The sequence below is a fragment of the Amblyomma mixtum genome, chromosome 3 (assembly GCF_055824585.1).
Source record: "Amblyomma mixtum isolate Tamu chromosome 3, ASM5582458v1, whole genome shotgun sequence".
Taxonomy (NCBI): domain Eukaryota; kingdom Metazoa; phylum Arthropoda; class Arachnida; order Ixodida; family Ixodidae; genus Amblyomma; species Amblyomma mixtum.
The window spans coordinates 40,564,226-40,582,897 of NC_143014.1; the positions used below are offsets into that span (position 1 = coordinate 40,564,226).

An 18,672-nucleotide genomic window follows, 5' to 3' on the forward strand; every position below is an offset into this window, starting at 1 on the left:
CGAGGGGGCAACACGACTAGGCAAAGCACCACGACGGACAGCACGCAACTTTCATTAGGCGGGATACAACGGCGCGCACACCCGAATTGCGATGACGCTGAAACGACACTGTGCGGCAAGGAATAAACTTGGTTATTAGTATATAACGCGAAGATTAAAAAATAATCGCGGGACGGGGGCTGGGCGTTAACGGCGGTTTAGCTAAAGTTACGCTTAGTTACTCTTGCGTGAAACTGGTAACAAAAGTTTGCGCTCGAGCTACCGCTAGCTTTTCCGAAATGAAGCTCCAGCTACCGTTATTACGAATTCCAACCATTATATGGCTAAGCAGGCGAGCGCAGAAACTTTACAGCCTTACACAGCCACCCGCCCCGGCCCACGCGAAAGCGTGAACTGCAGTAATCACGGGCAACAGTGGCGCGTAAGTGCGCTTACACTGGGGCATATTGCAAGGAAAGTCAGCGCGCGAAAAAGTTGAGTGGCCCCCTTTCCTGAATCTCACACCTGGACACCGAGGTGCAACACGCATCGAATGCAAAACACACAAGCACACACAAAAAGGAGGGTAGAACAGAGAAAAAAAAAAAGCATGGACGCAAAACAGACACACGTCTCAAAAAGAACCCACTCTGCGGACAAGTCTTTCTGCGCGCTGCAATTGTATTCAGCACACCGTGGTTTTTAGCAAGGCCGCCGCGACTGGGAACTCGCGAACTCCCTTGTCGTTCAGCCAGCGAACTGCGCGGGAGCACCCTGTCTTGCACTGCAGTGCCACTGAAAAAGCGCGCCACGCACGAGGATATCGCCCCAATCGGTGCCCTACTCGCTCCGATAGATCAACGCGCGTGCTCCGGCCCCGAGGTCGCGAGAGCACGCGACCGACACACGCGAGAGCTCGCGAGCAATAGCAGAAACCGGTGAGCTCGAGCCTTCAAAAAAAAAAATCCCCGTTCTTATCGAGGCAAGTTGGCAGATTTTCTAGAATGCACGTAACGCTAATTACTGCGCGGCTAATTTGCTTCGAATTTTGTCTCGACTGCACTGGGAGTCAGCGGATCGTGCTGTTTCCTTGGTTTATTTCGTTGTTTGCAGGTAATTAAGCGCAGCTAAGAAAAAAAAAATACTTATACTCAAGCTACCGCGCAATGCGTGCGACAGCTATGGCGCCGTTGCCCAAACGTCCCAGAAGCACAAGGTACGGCACCTTGAGCGTCCGGCACCGCAGGCACCGCCACCGCCGCAAGTGCTCAAGAAGCAAAGGACTTGCAAGGAGAGTAGGCTGCATTCGTCAAGTGAGCGCAGCGTCGACACAAAGCCTGACACTCTATGCCGCGTACGGGAGACGGTCGCCACAATCTTTGAACAATCATAGGCCTGAGGTCATTCAAAGGAATCGCCAAGTCGAGTTGAACTGACGGATTAATGTCCCTGGACAGCAAACGTCACTAGCGCAAGGACTCTGCTCATATCGAGGACCGAGCTTTGATAAGCCAGAATAATTACCTAAAAATGAAAGACTTGCGCCGGTGCCCCGGGAGAATGCCGCTGAAGGAATCGTTCGAATTCTTCGCCAAACAGGATCGGAATAAGCAGCGCGAGACGAGGACGAGACACATAAGCGACAGGCACACAAATTGCGCTGAGGTGCACGCTAGAGCCAGAATCGGGACAAGCTTACGTAACTATAACGAACGTACGGTACGAATTACCGTAATCTGAATTACCTGACGTCTCGTGGTTGGCTGATCAACTTCGTCGTCAAGGCGGCGCAGCTCGTCATCCATCGCCGATTCCAGGCCACGGTCTTACCAGGGAGTGCCTGCAGCTCTACAGCGAACGGAGATTGTCCACGATTATTGCAAATCACAATGAAGGAAGGCGCCTACCAATACCAGTAAGGCTCGATGTCGCTCGACGCAGAACAGATTTCAGTTCGCACACGCGTAGAACGAGCGCAAGGTCCGAGGGCCCACACGGTCCAGACGCATTCGCCAAAGGAGCGCAAAGAACCAAATCGTGCTATCACGTGAGCGTCAACACGTGAAACCGTGCGCTCGCGCCTGAGCACTTAGTGTCGCATGGTGCCGCCTCGACTGGGCGGCGCGACGTGTAGGCACTGAACATGACCATGAGCCGCGGCCCTCAGGTTCAGCAGCAGACTTCGAAATGAAAGGACGCTCGAAGAAGCTGCTTTTCCTGTTGTATCACGAAAAATCAGAATTAAGGCGGTGGCGCCCTGCTAGCCGCGTCCGATTCCTCAATTGTTGACGTTATTGTATTTTATTTTATTGTTATTTATTTTATGGTTTTTATTGTTTTTCTTTTCTTTTGAAGCGAGAAGCTTCACTACGAGGGTCGGAGCCGAGCCGGTGCACAGATTTGCCAGTTCTGCGCATGCGCGAAACCGACGAACGTCACGCGCGGCGCAGGTGGCCGCAGCTGTCGCCGCCGGCTGGGAATCGAACCAGGGCCTTCGGCATTTGTAGCGGAGACGCTACGTGCACTGCGCCACGAATGCTCAAGGTTTGAGCATGAATAAAGGCGTATTAGTGAATGCATGGGCTTCACAAATAAAATAACAGGAACGAAAAAGTAAAAATGAGGGGAAAAACAATAAAACAAGTAAAGAAAGATTAAAAAACAATAAAAATAAGAAAATAAATAGATATTAAAAGTAAAATGAAAAATAATATATGAAAAATAAAAAGAAGGAAAGAAACGGAAATAAAAATTGAACGAAAAAAGGAAATATGAAAAATAAAAACTAAAAATAAGAAAATGAATAAAAATAAAATGAAGGAAAATAAAATTTGAAAATTAAAAAATAAAATTAACAGTGCGCCAGGAAACGCTTTCGCCTTGCAGCACTTTAGAGAGCCAAAGTGCCCCCTGAATTTTAACCGCGCCGATTACCGTCTCCTCCTCCGCCTCCGCACAGGCAGAGTGTGGACGGCCGAACGCCTCCACCGTTATCGTGGTGCTCCAGTGCATTGTGCGCGAACTGCGACAGCATCGAATCGCTAGACCACCAGCTAATGTATACAATTCCAGCTAAGCTACGAAGCATAACCATGACGTCAAACCAAGCATAACTGAAGCTTTTCGCTTGTATATCCCTGCAGGCTTAACCAGAGCTAAGCCACTGCCTAATTTTCTGTACGAAATGAGAGGCGCACAGTTTCTCTCGCCCTCTGTGGACACCCCGAGCGCGCCGTGGGGAAAGGGAGGTAGGTGGAAGTGAAAGAAGATAGAGAGAAAACGGTACTCTAGTGGAGGGCTTAATTCGTTGCCTTCGTAGCACGCAAGCGTCTTTTTTGCGTTCCGCCTCCACCAAAACGCGACCGCCGCGGCCGGGTTTGCACCGTGTGCTCCGGCTCAGTAGCCGAACGGCTACCCACTGAGCCGCCGCGGCGGGATCGAATGAATCGTTTATGAGAAGCGGAACATGGTCGGAATAAGGTAACAAAAAAGAAAGGTGCAACGTTTGCGCGCAAGCAGCATGAGAATGTGCTCGGTCCAACAACGGAACATATAATGTACCACCCTCTTCCTGGCCTAGACAAACTGCTGCTACGACACTGACTTGATCACTTTTGTCTGCTCGTGCACCTTTTTGCTACCAGCTGTTTCACAGCCGAACATTTGGCAACGAAGACCAGGTTATCGCAGTGGGATCGCAGCGCGGCACAAAATCGAGTTAGCGTTGCGTGTTCATGCACGCGTGCGAAGCCAAAGTTTCGCGCAGCAGCAGGTTAGAGTGACTAGCAAGTACCATCAAAGACCAACAAGGTCATTAAACGAAGGCATCGACTGCACGCACTGGTGTGGCATACTATTTGCAACCCCGAGAGCAGATTCAAGCGCCGGCCCAGGTACATGTCATGGACAAAAGTTTTAGGGGCGCGTATTCGCGAGGGAAAAAAAAAAATAATTAGCGCTGCTCTAGCACGAGAAGCACAGATGCCCCCTCATGCTTCCAAGCATTTCTTTGGCCTGCTGTGCCTGACCGCGCCGCAATATTTTTTTTTTTTTCCGCGAACATGCATTCCTTAAAGTTTTATCCATGACTGTATGTACCAGATGGCACAGACCTTCATTCAACATGCAGTATCTAACAGCTAACACTTGCAACCGATTTAAGCGGGCGGTTCACTTTAAACGCTGTATATGCAGGCAGACAGTAAGCACCTTCACATGGGGTGCAGTGTGCTGCTGGCATTCTTCTTGTGCGGCAAATACAGCAGCGATTAATTCCCGAAAGCTACGCGTGTCTGACCTTCAGCCGCATTAGCCATGGAAATATTTCTGTTAATTCCAGCCGCAGTAATCAGCCAACGCACTTCATCAAGTTTAGATCAGGTGTTTCGCCAATACATCCTCCCTGCCTAAGGAAAAATCAAGTGGACAAACGAATGCATGCACACACATATATATATATTCGAGGCCATTACTTCTAATAATAATGTGCACATTTCCAAACTGATGTAATAATTCGTCACATTTCCCTGAAACGGCAGCCTGGTTTGGGTTCCTAAGAACATTGTTCTCATTACATTAAGGCTACACAGTTATGAGCTTAGTGCAATACATTCCAAAGTTATATTCAGATAAATAGATTACATTAATTTTCCCTCCAGCAGTCCCATTCAACTGCAGACACCTGTAAAAGAAAATTGCGGGTTGATTTGCATTTTTCACTATGGCAGCTAAAAGTTGGCTGTGTGCATTCTGCACAAATGCACTTGCAGTTATGCAAATACAGACAATTTGCACTGTTGGCATGGCCATCTTCAAGCCGGTCACCAAAGACAAAGTAAAAAAGTGCATGTTAATCTTCCCACCAGAAACGGCTCAGCAAAAGCAGAAAATGACTTATGAGACTGCATGCAAATTATTCCATGGTGCATACTGAACACTATTTTAAGCATAAACAAACTGTCACTGAGATAGACAGCAAGTCAAATGGAATGACAGCAGCAAATTTAGTTGCATCCGCTTTCGATTTGGCAAACTGACCTTCCTCCTTTTCCCAGTAATTTACTTTATTGTGCAAAAAATTGACATCAATCAATCGAAGGACCACAGGTAACACATTCTTCCCGACAGGTCTCATCCTGCACTACTAGGCCAAGCAGGGAGACAAGTGTTGCGTTGCGGCCAGTGCATGACTTGTGTTCATGGCACTGAGCATGACATCATGCCCTTACAGCCCTAATACTTTGTTATGCACCGGTGCCAGGCATTCAAGAGACACATGAGCCTGCTGATATGCACAGCCCTAGGCAAAATGTTTCAGGAAAGCACCTTTAAACATAAATCCTTTGCTAGCACTGACATCATGATCAACAGCAATGGAAGTCTCAGTGCTGCAATGTCCGATGCCAATGGTAGGCCAGGAGAGGTGCCAAACAAAAAAAACACTCCAAAATGCAAAAAATCCTCATACTACACAAAGAACTACAGAATGCGACAAGAAGTAGCTTCAAGCCCAGCAAACAACTAGTAAAGATGCAAGAAGAATTGAACAGCATCCTAAAACTGTGACGTATGCGCTGTGGGTGTATTCTGCTTCAAAAATAAATAAAATACAGCTGCTCTTATCTTTTACATTGAGCACTCGGCAGAATAAAAACTGCCAAGATGTTGCATTTGCAACATCTTTTATGGTGTTTGCATGATAAAACTAAAACTGATCTCCAAGCATGATCTAACCATCACATCCTATATTTGATCAACGCTCAACTTCATGCAAGACCAAAGTCTGGCGACTCTCTATATGGTGGACATCTGCATAGCTAATGGAAGTCAAGACAGCAAACTCTCTGAGCTGCCATTTTTGATTGACCATGACTGACCCTGCTGAAACTGAGGAGAGGTAGCTTTGAATTATCACGCCAAACTGAAAGCAGACTTTTTCAGTGAGAAAATGAAGATATCAGTGCAATCAAAAAGGGCAAAAGGCAAGCATATGTCGCAAAGACCACGGTTCTGTTTCAGCAGGCTGGACTTGACAGTGAAAAACAAAGGCATAGCTGAGAATAGTGACTTTGGTAATATCTAGGAAAACCAGTATCAGCTATATTATCTCCCCGTGGAATGTCTGCGACCAGCTTTGGCATAGCTGAAAGCCACCATAATCAGGAACTGCTTTCAGAAAATCAGATTTTGCAGAGTGATTGCAGCACCCACTGTTCTAGCATGTGTGCAGCCATGCCTCCCAGTAATATGGCAACAAATTCAAGAAGTTCGCAAAGCTGAAGACTTGTGCCTTTGTGCTCCTGTCAACGGTGAGGCAATGACAGATGATGATGTCGTAGCTATGATAACAGGCTGGTGTGAGCCTGCACTGTACAATGATAGCAGTGATAGGCTCATGTCAACCCAATGAGTGCATAGAGTTACTCAAGCAGTAGTTCCTTTGGCGGGCAGATAACTTTATAGAAGCACTACACGTGGCGGAAGTGTGAAGAAAACTGACTACAGTTGCACTGAAAGGTACACAGCAGGGTCTTATTACTGAGTATTTGCCAAAGATGTGCATTCCTTTGGTGGCTTTGGTAGTGCAACAGGTTACCTGCTGGCTCACAGTAAGAGCTGGTCCATGCCAGCGTTGCAGTGAACTCCATGTCCTCCTTCTTTCCCACCCACAGCCGCATATATGAGGCCTTTTCTCCTAAGCTAGTAAAATTTGAAAGAACTGCACATTCGGAAGCCACCTGTCATGCCATAACCACAGCTCCATCTCTTGCCCTACTTTTGATACTATATACTCTGGATACAAGGGACTATTTTAGCAGGATTACAAGGGTCTATTCTAATCAATGTAGACTGTGTGCATAATGCCGCATTGCCTCAAGGGTGCCAGGGACATGGATTGCCTAACAGGTATGAAAAGTTTATACACAGGGTGGGTGACTAAGCTGAAACATCTCCACAAATCTGGCTGGTCCCATAAAAGGCAAGCAATTTCTTTGTCACCCAGGTCCCTCTCCTACAAGCAAACAACTGCCAACTCCCTTGAAAAAAAATTTCTGGCTATACCACTGCATAATACTAACTCACAAGAAAGGTGACATGAAAGACCTGACAAATCACCGACATTTCCTAAAAGTGCTCCCTGGGTATCGTATTGCTTGCTGGACTGTTGTGTGCACCTGATACGAGCACAGCGGAAGCAGTAGCATGAGCTATCTGCGCATGTTGGTAACAGTCCAAACAGCAGGCATTTTGAGATCTTGGTGTGCCCAATGGAAAAGTCCATAGAACTACTGTCAGCTGTACTAAGACTAAGTAACTGCAAACAGCAGTGGCATAGCCAGAAATATTTTTCAGGGGGTGTTGTACGCCACCGGTAAAAAAATAAAAAGAAAGAGCCTGCTTAGTCAATTTTCTGCTTTAATAAAGCCAAATGGTTAGTTGTTTTGTTCACTGTAATATCTACATAAAAATACGAGTGCACAAGCGACTTCGAAGACTTGATTCGTAAAGAACATTTATTTAAAAAAAAAACACTCGTATGAAAAATAGCAACTATTTACAATATTTTTACATAATATACAACAACACATAACCTTCTGGTCTACAGCAAAGTCTGCAACCGCAAATGAATAGCATTTGTAAAAACTTCTACCTCATGGATGAGAAGCTGCACCCGGCGGCAGAGGTGCTTTAAAAAAAGCACTTTTTATTTTTGCAACAGTTGATCATTATTAAATGACAAATGGCAAAAAATGAAAAAGTAGGCTGACATGAAAAGGTATGTTTAATTGGGTGAACTGTGCCTACAATTAAAAGGAGTGTCATGTGTCATGCAACGGAGAAGAAGAGTGACTCTTTTCTGCAATAACTTCCACTTCCCATAATAGAGCTGAGACAATGTACATCAATCTTTTCGAGAATAAACAGCGAACAGAAAATGGGGGGGGTGCAGCACTTAGAAAATTTCAGGGGGTGTTCTGACACCAAAAATTCAGGGGGCACTTTGACTGTCTAAAGTGCGTAGAGGCAAAAGCATTTGCCACACCACTTTGACTGCCTCTGTAGCACTGGTGACATCACCACTGGATGACGTCACACTTAATTAATGACTAATTATGACAAATTGCTAAGTAATGAGCTATTACTAATTAATGACTAATTACTGATTATTGCCACTTAAGCTTCGCCTTTAGGAGTGGAACGCGACAGCGTGTTGCAGCACCATCACCTGTTCCGTGCGATGCCTTGCCCGTTGGAAACACTTTGAACGCAACGTATTTCTGAGGAAAGGAAATGGTGCAGTAATTCTCTGTCATCTCGGTGGACACCCGAACCATACCATAAAGGAAGGGACGAAGTGGGAGTGAAAGAAGAAAGAGGTGCCGTAATGAAGAAAATGAAAATGGTATTTGAGGGAAGGAAATGACACAGTAACTGTCTCACACATCTCGGTGGACACCCATCATTCATCATTTGATTGACAGCTATAGTGTGACAGAATTTTGGCCGACAGTATGAGCCACTGAAGGCTTTCGCCTTAAAACACCGCCCCCCTGGCTCAAGGGCTTAGCCAGGGGGGGGGGGGGGGTTTCAGCCCCCCGAAATTTTTTCGAACTGTCATGCACTGCTGACCAAAACAACCACCGGTGCCAGAAGTCATTCTGGATTTTGTCACCTGCAGTGTCTTTTCAGACTAGAAAAGACATTTTGGCGCAAACATTGCTAACTTGGGTCGGATTTTGTGGCAACGCCCATGCACCTGGAGTCACGTAACTCAAGCATCAGTTGGCATCATGATCAAAATTACCATGCGAATACGAAAATTTTGAGGACATCAATAACCGATCTTGACTGACCTTGCTTATTGAAAGCCCTGCCTATGCAGCATTTCCCAACATACTCACTCGGATATTGGCTAATTCAACTTGCGGCATCTTTCGTGGCTTTCGTTTGTCCTTCTCTTTCCTTTTTATCTAACTGCTTTTATTTTTTCTTTGAAACAAAGGAATATCCTTCTGTAATTATGGGTGCAGAATAGTTGCCGCCGTGCAGGCAGTTAAAAAATACGTACTTTCGTATTGATTTCTGCATTGTTCCTCTATTATTCTAACCATGTGGTGCTGTCACGACCACAGCATGGCCCAAGTACATATCGCGACTTCTGCTATCATAGTTTTGTTCTTGCCTGGATCGTCTGTCTTTCCGTGTGTAAAGTTTACTTTATGTGATTGCGGAAGATGTTTATTTGCCTTGTTTCATGAATTATATAGAGTGACTAACTTAGATACGTACATTTAATGGAGACATATGTGTATTTAAATATCTTGTTGCGAGGTTTTGTGTATACATACAGTGACTTTGTTTCCAGTGACACTTTTTTGTCCTTTATCAAGTTGTATCTTCGCATTTCCAATACTGCATTTTATCTTCGCACTTCTAACGCATATTTTGCAGAACTCCTCATTTATCCATGTGCTCGTTGTTGCGACTAAAATTTCGGTGCAATCACTAGCAATACATGACTGGTGACAGCTGCTGCTGCGCAGTACACTGGAACGAAGCACAACAGTACACTGGAACAAAGGACAGCATCGTTGAGATTTTTCCCTGGCCGTTGTATATGTACAAAAATGTAAAGGTTCTTGAATGACAAAGATTCATTAAAATATTTGTCCTCTATGCTTGCTAATTTCATGGCCTTTACATTTTTCATATCAGCGGCATGCACTGCCTTACTGGTTTCGGACGGATAGAGTTCTAGACTTCGTGTGATATTTTCTTTACTTATTAAATACACAGAAGCATGGAAGTTTTGGCATCAGTTATGTCTGCCATGGTTTTACGACATACGATACATTCTTTTATTTAAAAAATACATATTTCACTTGTCTAGACAGTGCGTAGCGTTATCTAATACACAATGGCATTGCCAATATGGCAATGCAGTTATTATTCTTGCGTTTGATTCCTCCACAAATTCTATGAGAAGGCCGCGCTGCAACATGAGCCCCCCCCCCCCAAATAAAATTTCTGGCTACGCCACTGCCCTGGCTGTGTTCCTGGCAAACAGAATCAAGGTAACATTGCACTTCAGCTAGCCCAAGAAACAGGCTGGTTTTTGGAAGGGGAACTTGATGACAGACTGCATTCACGCTGTCTATCAGTCTATTAAAAAATCTGCAGAATACTCCGTGCCCTACTATACATCATATGACTTTCATAGACTACGGAAAAGTGGAAACACCTCTTGAGTGAAAACACCATTGCTCATTCCAGCTTTGTTTTGACCAAGGCACTGAGGAACAACATGTTGATACGCTATTAAGATATCTGCAAGGGCCATTCAGCAACCTAGTCTTCAATAAGAGGAGTGAGGAAATACAAATCAAAAAGGGAGTCAGGATGAGAGGGACAATCTCTATTATTTTCTGAACACTTACAAGTATTATGAGCATCAAACTGGGAAGAATTGAGTGCATTAGTTAATGAAAGATACCTCAGCACCCTGTGAGTTGCTAATGATGATGTTCTGCTCAGAAACTCAAGGGATGAATAACAGTAAATAATTGATGACCTGGACAGGTGAAGTGAAATGATGAGCATAAAAATTAATGTGTCAAAAAGTAATGTAATGTTCAATAGTTTGGCACCTGACATGGGATCACTGATTTATAATAGACAATGAGGTACTTGGTACCATTAGGGAGTAAGTGTCTACACACTGGGTAGTCATACTGATAGTGAAAGCGTTCAAGAAGACAAGGAGGACAGAATAAGAGAGACATACAAAGTGCTTCGTATGTCTCTCTTATTCTGTCTTCCTTGTCTTTTTGAGTACTTTCACTGTCAGAATGGAAAATCAACTCACCCACTCACTTCCATTATGGGTAGTCATAGCAGATCCAGAGCAAAAGCTAAAATTAGCAAGAGAATAAGAATGGAATGATGAGCATTACAGCTTACAGTTATCCCTCAAAGGGGAAGTATAGCCCTGTCTTTACTCGCTATCCTCCCTTCTATACTTCTCCTTGCTATCCTTTGCCTGTCCCTTTATTTCTGCCGGTCGCAGCTTGGGTGCTTATGATATTAGATAGCGATTGCCGCGACCGAAATTTTTTCCTTCCTATTCAATAAACCATCACTACTATTGCTACTATAACTGCAAAGAGTGGGCTCTATGTGCGCGAGAAAGAGTGCGAGGTGGCGCGCCGAGGACCGCTGCCATTTGCCGCTGCCGTTTGCCAGCGACGGAGTGCCTGCGCACTCCGGCTTTGTAAACACTCCCGCAAACTATCACCTCGATCTGCTTGTGAGTGAACAAACTATGCAAGTGGAAATATACGTCGCGAGTGATTCTGTACATATCACTCTATGGCGCGGCGGCAATGGAGATCGAGCGCCCGCACCCAATTTGCCTAGAAGTGTACCCTCTCGTAGCCCGCTCCCTCCGTTACCGACAAAGAGATTGCTCTCTTTATTTAAACTATGCGAGTCTGCCTCACAGCGAGTGATCCTGCACCTACAGCTTGAGCGCAGCGGCTCTGGAGATCGAGCGCCATACCCGGCTCGACACCAATCCCGGCCTGCAGTGCGCCCGCTCGCAGCTCGCTCCAAATGCTGTTAGCCCTCCGTTACCGACAAAGAGATTGTTCTCTTATTTAAACTATGCGAGTCTGCCTCACAGCGAGTGATCCTGCACCTACAGCTTGAGCGCAGCGGCTCCGGAGATCGAGCGCCATACCCGGCTCGACACCAATACCGGCCTGCAGTGCGCCCGCTCGCAGCTCGCTCCAAATGCTGTTAGCCCTCCGTTACCGACAAAGAGATTGTTCTCTTATTTAAACTATGCGAGTCTGCCTCACAGCGAGTGATCCTGCACCTACAGCTTGAGCGCAGCGGCTCTGGAGATCGAGCGCCATACCCGGCTCGACACCAATCCCGGCCTGCAGAGCGCCCGCTCGCAGCTCGCTCCAAATGCTGTTAGCCCTCCGTTACCGACAAAGAGATTGTTCTCTTATTTAAACTATGCGAGTCTGCCTCACAGCGAGTGATCCTGCACCTACAGCTTGAGCGCAGCTGCTCTGGAGATCGAGCTGCAGTGCGCCCGCTCGCAGCTCGCTCCAAATGCTGTTAGCCATCCGTTACCGACAAAGAGATTGTTCTCTTATTTAAACTATGTGAGTCTGCCTCACAGCGAGTGATCCTGCACCTACAGCTTGAGCGCAGCGGCTCTGGAGATCGAGCGCCATACCCGGCTCGACACCAATACCGGCCTGCAGTGCGCCCGCTCGCAGCTCGCTCCAAATGCTGTTAGCCCTCCGTTACCGACAAAGAGATTGTTCTCTTATTTAAACTATGTGAGTCTGCCTCACAGCGAGTGATCCTGCACCTACAGCTTGAGCGCAGCTGCTCTGGAGATCGAGCGCCGTACCCGGCTCGACACCAATCCCGGCCTGCAGTGCGCCCGCTCGCAGCTCGCTCCAAATGCTGTTAGCCCTCCGTTACCGACAAAGAGATTGTTCTCTTATTTAAACTATGTGAGTCTGCCTCACAGCAAGTGATCCTGCACCTACAGCTTGAGCGCAGCGGCTCTGGAGATCGAGCGCCATACCCGGCTCGACACCAATACCGGCCTGCAGTGCGCCCGCTCGCAGCTCGCTCCAAATGCTGTTAGCCCTCCGTTACCGACAAAGAGATTGTTCTCTTATTTAAACTATGTGAGTCTGCCTCACAGCGAGTGATCCTGCACCTACAGCTTGAGCGCAGCTGCTCTGGAGATCGAGCGCCGTACCCGGCTCGACACCAATCCCGGCCTGCAGTGCGCCCGCTCGCAGCTCGCTTCAAATGCTGTTAGCCCTCCGTTACCGACAAAGAGATTGTCCTCTTATTTAAACTATGCGAGTCTGCCTCACATCGAGTGATCCTGCACCTACAGCTTGAGCGCAGCGGCTCTGGAGATCGAGCGCCATACCCGGCTCGACACCAATACCGGCCTGCAGTGCGCCCGCTCGCAGCTCGCTCCAAATGCTGTTAGCCCTCCGTTACCGACAAAGAGATTGTTCTCTTATTTAAACTATGTGAGTCTGCCTCACAGCGAGTGATCCTGCACCTACAGCTTGAGCGCAGCTGCTCTGGAGATCGAGCGCCGTACCCGGCTCGACACCAATCCCGGCCTGCAGTGCGCCCGCTCGCAGCTCGCTCCAAATGCTGTTAGCCCTCCGTTACCGACAAAGAGATTGTTCTCTTATTTAAACTATGTGAGTCTGCCTCACAGCAAGTGATCCTGCACCTACAGCTTGAGCGCAGCGGCTCTGGAGATCGAGCGCCATACCCGGCTCGACACCAATACCGGCCTGCAGTGCGCCCGCTCGCTCCAAATGCTGTTAGCCCTCCGTTACCGACAAAGAGATTGTTCTCTTATTTAAACTATGCGAGTCTGCCTCACATCGAGTGATCCTGCACCTACAGCTTGAGCGCAGCGGCTCTGGAGATCGAGCGCCATACCCGGCTCGACACCAATACCGCCTGCAGTGCGCCCGCTCGCAGCTCGCTCCAAATGCTGTTAGCCCTCCGTTACCGACAAAGAGATTGTTCTCTTATTTAAACTATGCGAGTCTGCCTCACAGCGAGAGATCCTGCACCTACAGCTTGAGCGCAGCGGCTCTGGAGATCGAGCGCCATACCCGGCTCGACAACAATACCGGCCTGCAGTGCGCCAGCTCGTAGCTCGCTCGAAACGTCGTTAACCAGTTGTGATAAGAGTACAAGTGACGGGTTAACACAATTCAAAAATAGCGTAATAGCTGCCGCGCACGCTTCGAGATGTGTTTCGTGCTTTGACCGGCTCCTTCGGGCTTTTTGTGCGGAAATGCCTTCTCTTCCGAATGTGCAGTCCTTTCACGCGGGCTGCTTGTCGCGGCTGATCCTATCAGCGCACGTTCGGTGCGAGGAAAAGGTTCGGCAGTGCGAGAACATCGGTTCCTCACGACTGGAAGCGGAGAAGAGCGCCGGCGTTAGCCTGTTTGCGCACAGTGTACACGGTAACTTGTGCCCCTGGATTGGAAGTGCACAAACCGCTATAGCTGCACGTTTTTTTCGTTAGTGGGTAGGTGAGAGCTTGTCGACAACGAAACTCGAGGAAGACAAAGTTCTACTTTAGAAGCCAGCGCAAAGCTTTACTTTTAAGTAGGGGTGTGCGAATATGAAATTTTTCGAATACGAATCGAATACGAATACTTGGTTCCGAATATCGAATCGAATATCGAATAATCCAGTAGAGATGCATTTAACCACTACAAAAGATTATTTGAGCACCCAAGAACATCACAGTTGAACTGTCAGTGATGAAATGAACACAAAAGATGTGTGTGGCTGCACAAAAAGTATCAAAGTATCGAACATTATTCTTAGAAGAGTGGAAATATCAGAGAAGATGGCTAGTACACAGCACTGATTAACAAGCTAAGCACAAAAGCGCGTTGCTGGGATGAACATAAAAGGTTGTCGTGAAGGAAAACCGGCTGCTCACATGGTCAGGCAGAAGTAGTTAGTTCCCTTTTAGTTGAAGCGACTTCTCCAACCACAAAAATGCCCTCTCACTTGGCACTGAACTGGCACGTATTGCGAGGTATTTCGTGCACAGCTCTGACTATACCAGCTTCGCAGGTATAGCCACAAGGAAGCTCACCAGCGTAGTCAGCTACTGCATGGCCCGACGTTACGCATTGCTCTGGGCGCCGCCATATTGTTATGTCTCTGTAGATAGGACTTGTGGACCGAAATGAACGCCGGTGATCGCAGTAGAATATTCGGCTGGATACGAATATTCGCGTCGGGTCGAATATTCGAGACAACACGAATGCCTAGATTTCGAATCGAATACGAATACTAAAAATATAATATTCGAATTATATTCGAAAATTTCGAATATTCGCACATCCCTACTTTTAAGCTCTTTCAGCAGGGTGAACTTGTCTCGAGGCGCTAATGTAACACTACCAGTAAATGTCAGTTTCGTTTTCGCTGCTAAACACAGTTAACAGAAAAGTTGATTTCTGCTGTCAGCTGCGGCGGCATGAAGATCGGCGAATGGCTAGGGTGATCATGATGAATAACAAGTGGGTGCAGACGTTACGAAGACACAGAAGACCATAGGACAGGACATACAGCGCCTGTCCTGTGGTCTTTTTGTGTCTTTGTAACGTTTGCGCCAAGTTATTCATCATGAACAGCATCCAACTCGCCCAGCTTTCCATTCTGTTGAACAATGGCTAGTGTGCCTCGATACGGAACGGTGCAACAAGGTACCATACGTGATCGGTGTCCTCGCCGCGTCGGCCTCGAGATGCTGTTTCTGGGCCTCAGCTCGCTGCCTTTCGCTGCGTAGTGTGCGCTGGCGTAGTGCGAATATCTTCAGGCTTGGCGAATATCTGCGAATATCTTCAGGTTCCGTCCCCCAACTTGTCTCCGCGAGATATATTTGGTGGTCACCATTTATCACATACTCGACAGTCGAAATTGCGAATTTACCCATTATGAAGTGTGCACCACATATATCGATGGCAGCGGTCCTCGCGACCGAAGTTGGGACATTTAATTCGCACCCCTCGCTGTGTTCAGCGCGCCTTCCTTCGCCCAAGCAGGGAGGAAGTTTGTGTTCGCCGGATGCTTCCTACCGCGGCTACCGCTTGCTCTTGGACCGCCCAAATATCGCGCACACTGCCATGCTGAAACGATGCGGAATGCATACTGCGGGAGCTGATGGTTCATAAACACGGCGGAAGTGCACCCCAGGATACGGACAGCTCCCGTCGCGGCGGCGACCATCCCCCCTCCCTTCCCCTCCCTCCCCCTACATCCCTCTACCCCTTCCCCTGGTCCCCAAGAGTGATGCCGCGAACCTGGCCAACATACGTCGGGACCAGTATCCCCTCCCCCAGAATACCACATAGTAATTCAACTCAACTCTCACTGACATCAGAGCAAGCTACAATACATCACATCAATACGGCAGTACAGCACATGGAATACACAGGCATATAGTTCAAAGGAACGCTGTAACGAAAGGCAGTGCATTTTCCACGAATGGGGTGAGCGCAAATCGGCATTGGTGCTTTAATCTTTGCTCTCCATAAGTGACCTCTTGAATGGAACGTAACAGGGTGGGTTGTATCGCAGCGGTCTTTTGTATTTGTTGTTAGCCTTGCAGTGTGCTTAGTAATTTGCCAGGGGCCATTTTTTGCTTCATGAAATGATTTATTACAGTGTACTCGCTTAAGCGGTTTGCAGGGATGACTTCGAGTTGTTGGAATAAGCATGCACTTCGCGAATCATATGGCATGTTATGAATGATGGCACAGCTCATTTTCTTGAAGATCTCTACCTTATTCAGGTTGATTTGTGCTGTGGTGCCCCATACTAAGTCAGATTATACGTTAGAGAAGATTAAGTTGTAGACGAGCAGTTTAATATTTTAAGGCAAGAGGTGTCTTAATTTGTTCATTATACAGCATCGTTTGGATCGCCTATTAGTGAATCGATATGCGCGTTTCATGTTAGGCGTTCGTTAAAGGGCAACTGCACAGGTTTTAGAATTCGACGAGCTTAAAGGGGTCGATTGTGAATAACTTGCAGGTAAAGCATTCGAAGTCCTTTTGGGTTTGCATTTGAAATGCTGACGTAATTTCCGATTAAAATCACGACGGCCTTCAAGCTTCTCCGCAACGCACAGCACCAAGTGGGGGCGCATGATGACGTCATAAAGGTACCGGTACATATATAAACACTTGCTTTGGAGGAAGAAAACCAATGCGCCGAGGTCAAAGCCGGCCGAGCTTTGTTTGTCAACATCCCACGACGCACGGCGGGGTGCTGTTGACGGCAGCGGAAATATGAAATCTTACCGCCCGTGACACCCGAACCGCGCCGTAAGGGAAGGAGGTAGAGGAAGGAGTGAAAGAAGAAAGACAGAGAGAGGTGCCGTAGTGACATCGCCCATCACACGGGCGCCTTTCGCGTTCCGCCTCCGTTGAAACGCGGCCGCCGCGGCCGGGTTCGAACCCGAGAACTCCGGCTCAGTAGCCGAGCGCCCTAACAACTGAGTCACCGCGGCGGTTACCGAACTTCTCCGCACTCCTCCGATTCTCTGGGAAGCTTAAAATTTAATCGCCGATAACGTCATAACTTTAAACTGTAGCGCAAAAAAAAAAAAAAAAAACTCGGCATGCTTTGCCTACAACCTAGGCAGATTTGAATCCTTGAATATCGCGGAATTCTCAAAAAGTAGTGCAACTGCCCTTTATAGGTTAATCCTAGTGTTTTTGCATGCATTACTCACGCAGGGTACGTATAAGCGCTACCGAGAGATAGGCTTGGTATATATTGTGTAGGGGAATCTGGAGGCTGACAAACAGGCCTTATTACTGGGGGCAGCACAGAAAGCAAAGAAAATGACTGGTAACGTTGAAAGGCACAAATAAGCAGCATGAATTAGAGGACAAGCGAGAAATTGTACTATTTTAGATGAAACTAAGAAGAGGACAGGAAAATGGACAGGGCGCATTAGTACGAAAGCACTACTCCAGACGTACCAATCACGAACAAGAATCTCGTTACCTTGTGCTCCGGACTAATCCGAGCTTACCCGAGTTACTCGGGTAAGTTCGGAGGAGCGTCGCGCCAGCGGAACTATTCTGCATATATGGGTATTAACCCACTAAAGCTATCGCGTCATACCCTTAAGGCGAAGCTTAAGTGCCTCCTCCAATTGAAGAATAAACGCCTGCTTTCGCACGCCTACTCGGTTTAACTACGTTAAGCCCCTATCGATTACAATTAACAGAACACTCAGCTAGTAGGCCCGAGAATGGGCTGGCACCAGGTAAAGGGAAACGTGATGAAGCACGATAGAGGGTAAGTACTAAGGAGCTTGGGCAGCTTTGCTGGGTAGGGTGACTGAGGCTGAGAGGATCAGCTGGAGATCACTGGGAGGGGCATCTGTCCTGCAGTGAGCACAGTTCACCTGATTCTAAACGTGGTACAAAAGTAAAATTAATCGAAAGAAGACTGCAAAATATACCAGACCTGCTGCAGTAACATACTGCGAGATATAATCACTCATGTACAAATTGCTTTGAAGCATGCTTCCTCCTGAAGAGGTCATAATATAAAACATTCGACATGTAAAAGCCGTAGACTGGCGCTGGTGCCCCAAAAGTTTGTGCTACCTCAAGAAATGCATAAAACTACAAAGTACTAGAACAGTGGGCTTGAGAAGTCTTTGCTAATCAGTTAGCTGCTATTTTTAACTATGGTGGAAAAAAAATAGATACCATTGCTTGCAAGCCTACAGAAATATTCCGGCTAATTTTATCCAAAACGAAATTGTTCTTCTTTAACAAAAATTCACAAAGTTCCTATCATATGTGTGGTGTGAATTGGTTGAATTGAATATTCCTTTCAGTTCACTAGTGCCACCTTTGAATACAGAAAATCACAAACATGGCACTCACTTAAGAACTACGAATTCAATGCTTTGTTGCTCTGTATACTGAAGCCTGTTATGCTGGATAGTTCCTGCCTCGTATTTAGATATCTGCGCGTATTATCGTCTCTCTATATTATTGTTATAAAACATGTTGCCGCATTTTTGTATTTTAGGAGCTGTTATTTGATTTGTGACGGAACAGCGCAAAA

The 18,672-nt window shown here is 47.0% G+C and overlaps 1 protein-coding gene across 7 annotated transcripts in view; it reads right to left on the minus strand.

Moving 5' to 3' along the window:
- The window catches only part of LOC149349830 (uncharacterized), an 80,942-nt gene that overhangs the window by 41,902 nt on the left and 20,368 nt on the right, over window positions 1-18,672 (minus strand). For 2 of the 7 annotated variants that reach the window (XM_089578822.1, XM_089578820.1), the window contains exon 2: window positions 1,725-1,827. The exons of 2 other annotated variants lie outside the window; for them this stretch is intronic. In XM_089578822.1, coding sequence (XP_089434948.1) covers window positions 1,725-1,784 — 60 coding nt within the window. In that variant the 5' untranslated portion in view covers window positions 1,785-1,827. Of the gene's footprint in view, window positions 1-1,724; window positions 1,828-1,886; window positions 2,516-18,672 lie in introns of those variants that run through there. 3 more of the 7 variants (XM_089578824.1, XM_089578821.1, XM_089578823.1) reach the window with 3 other exon arrangements.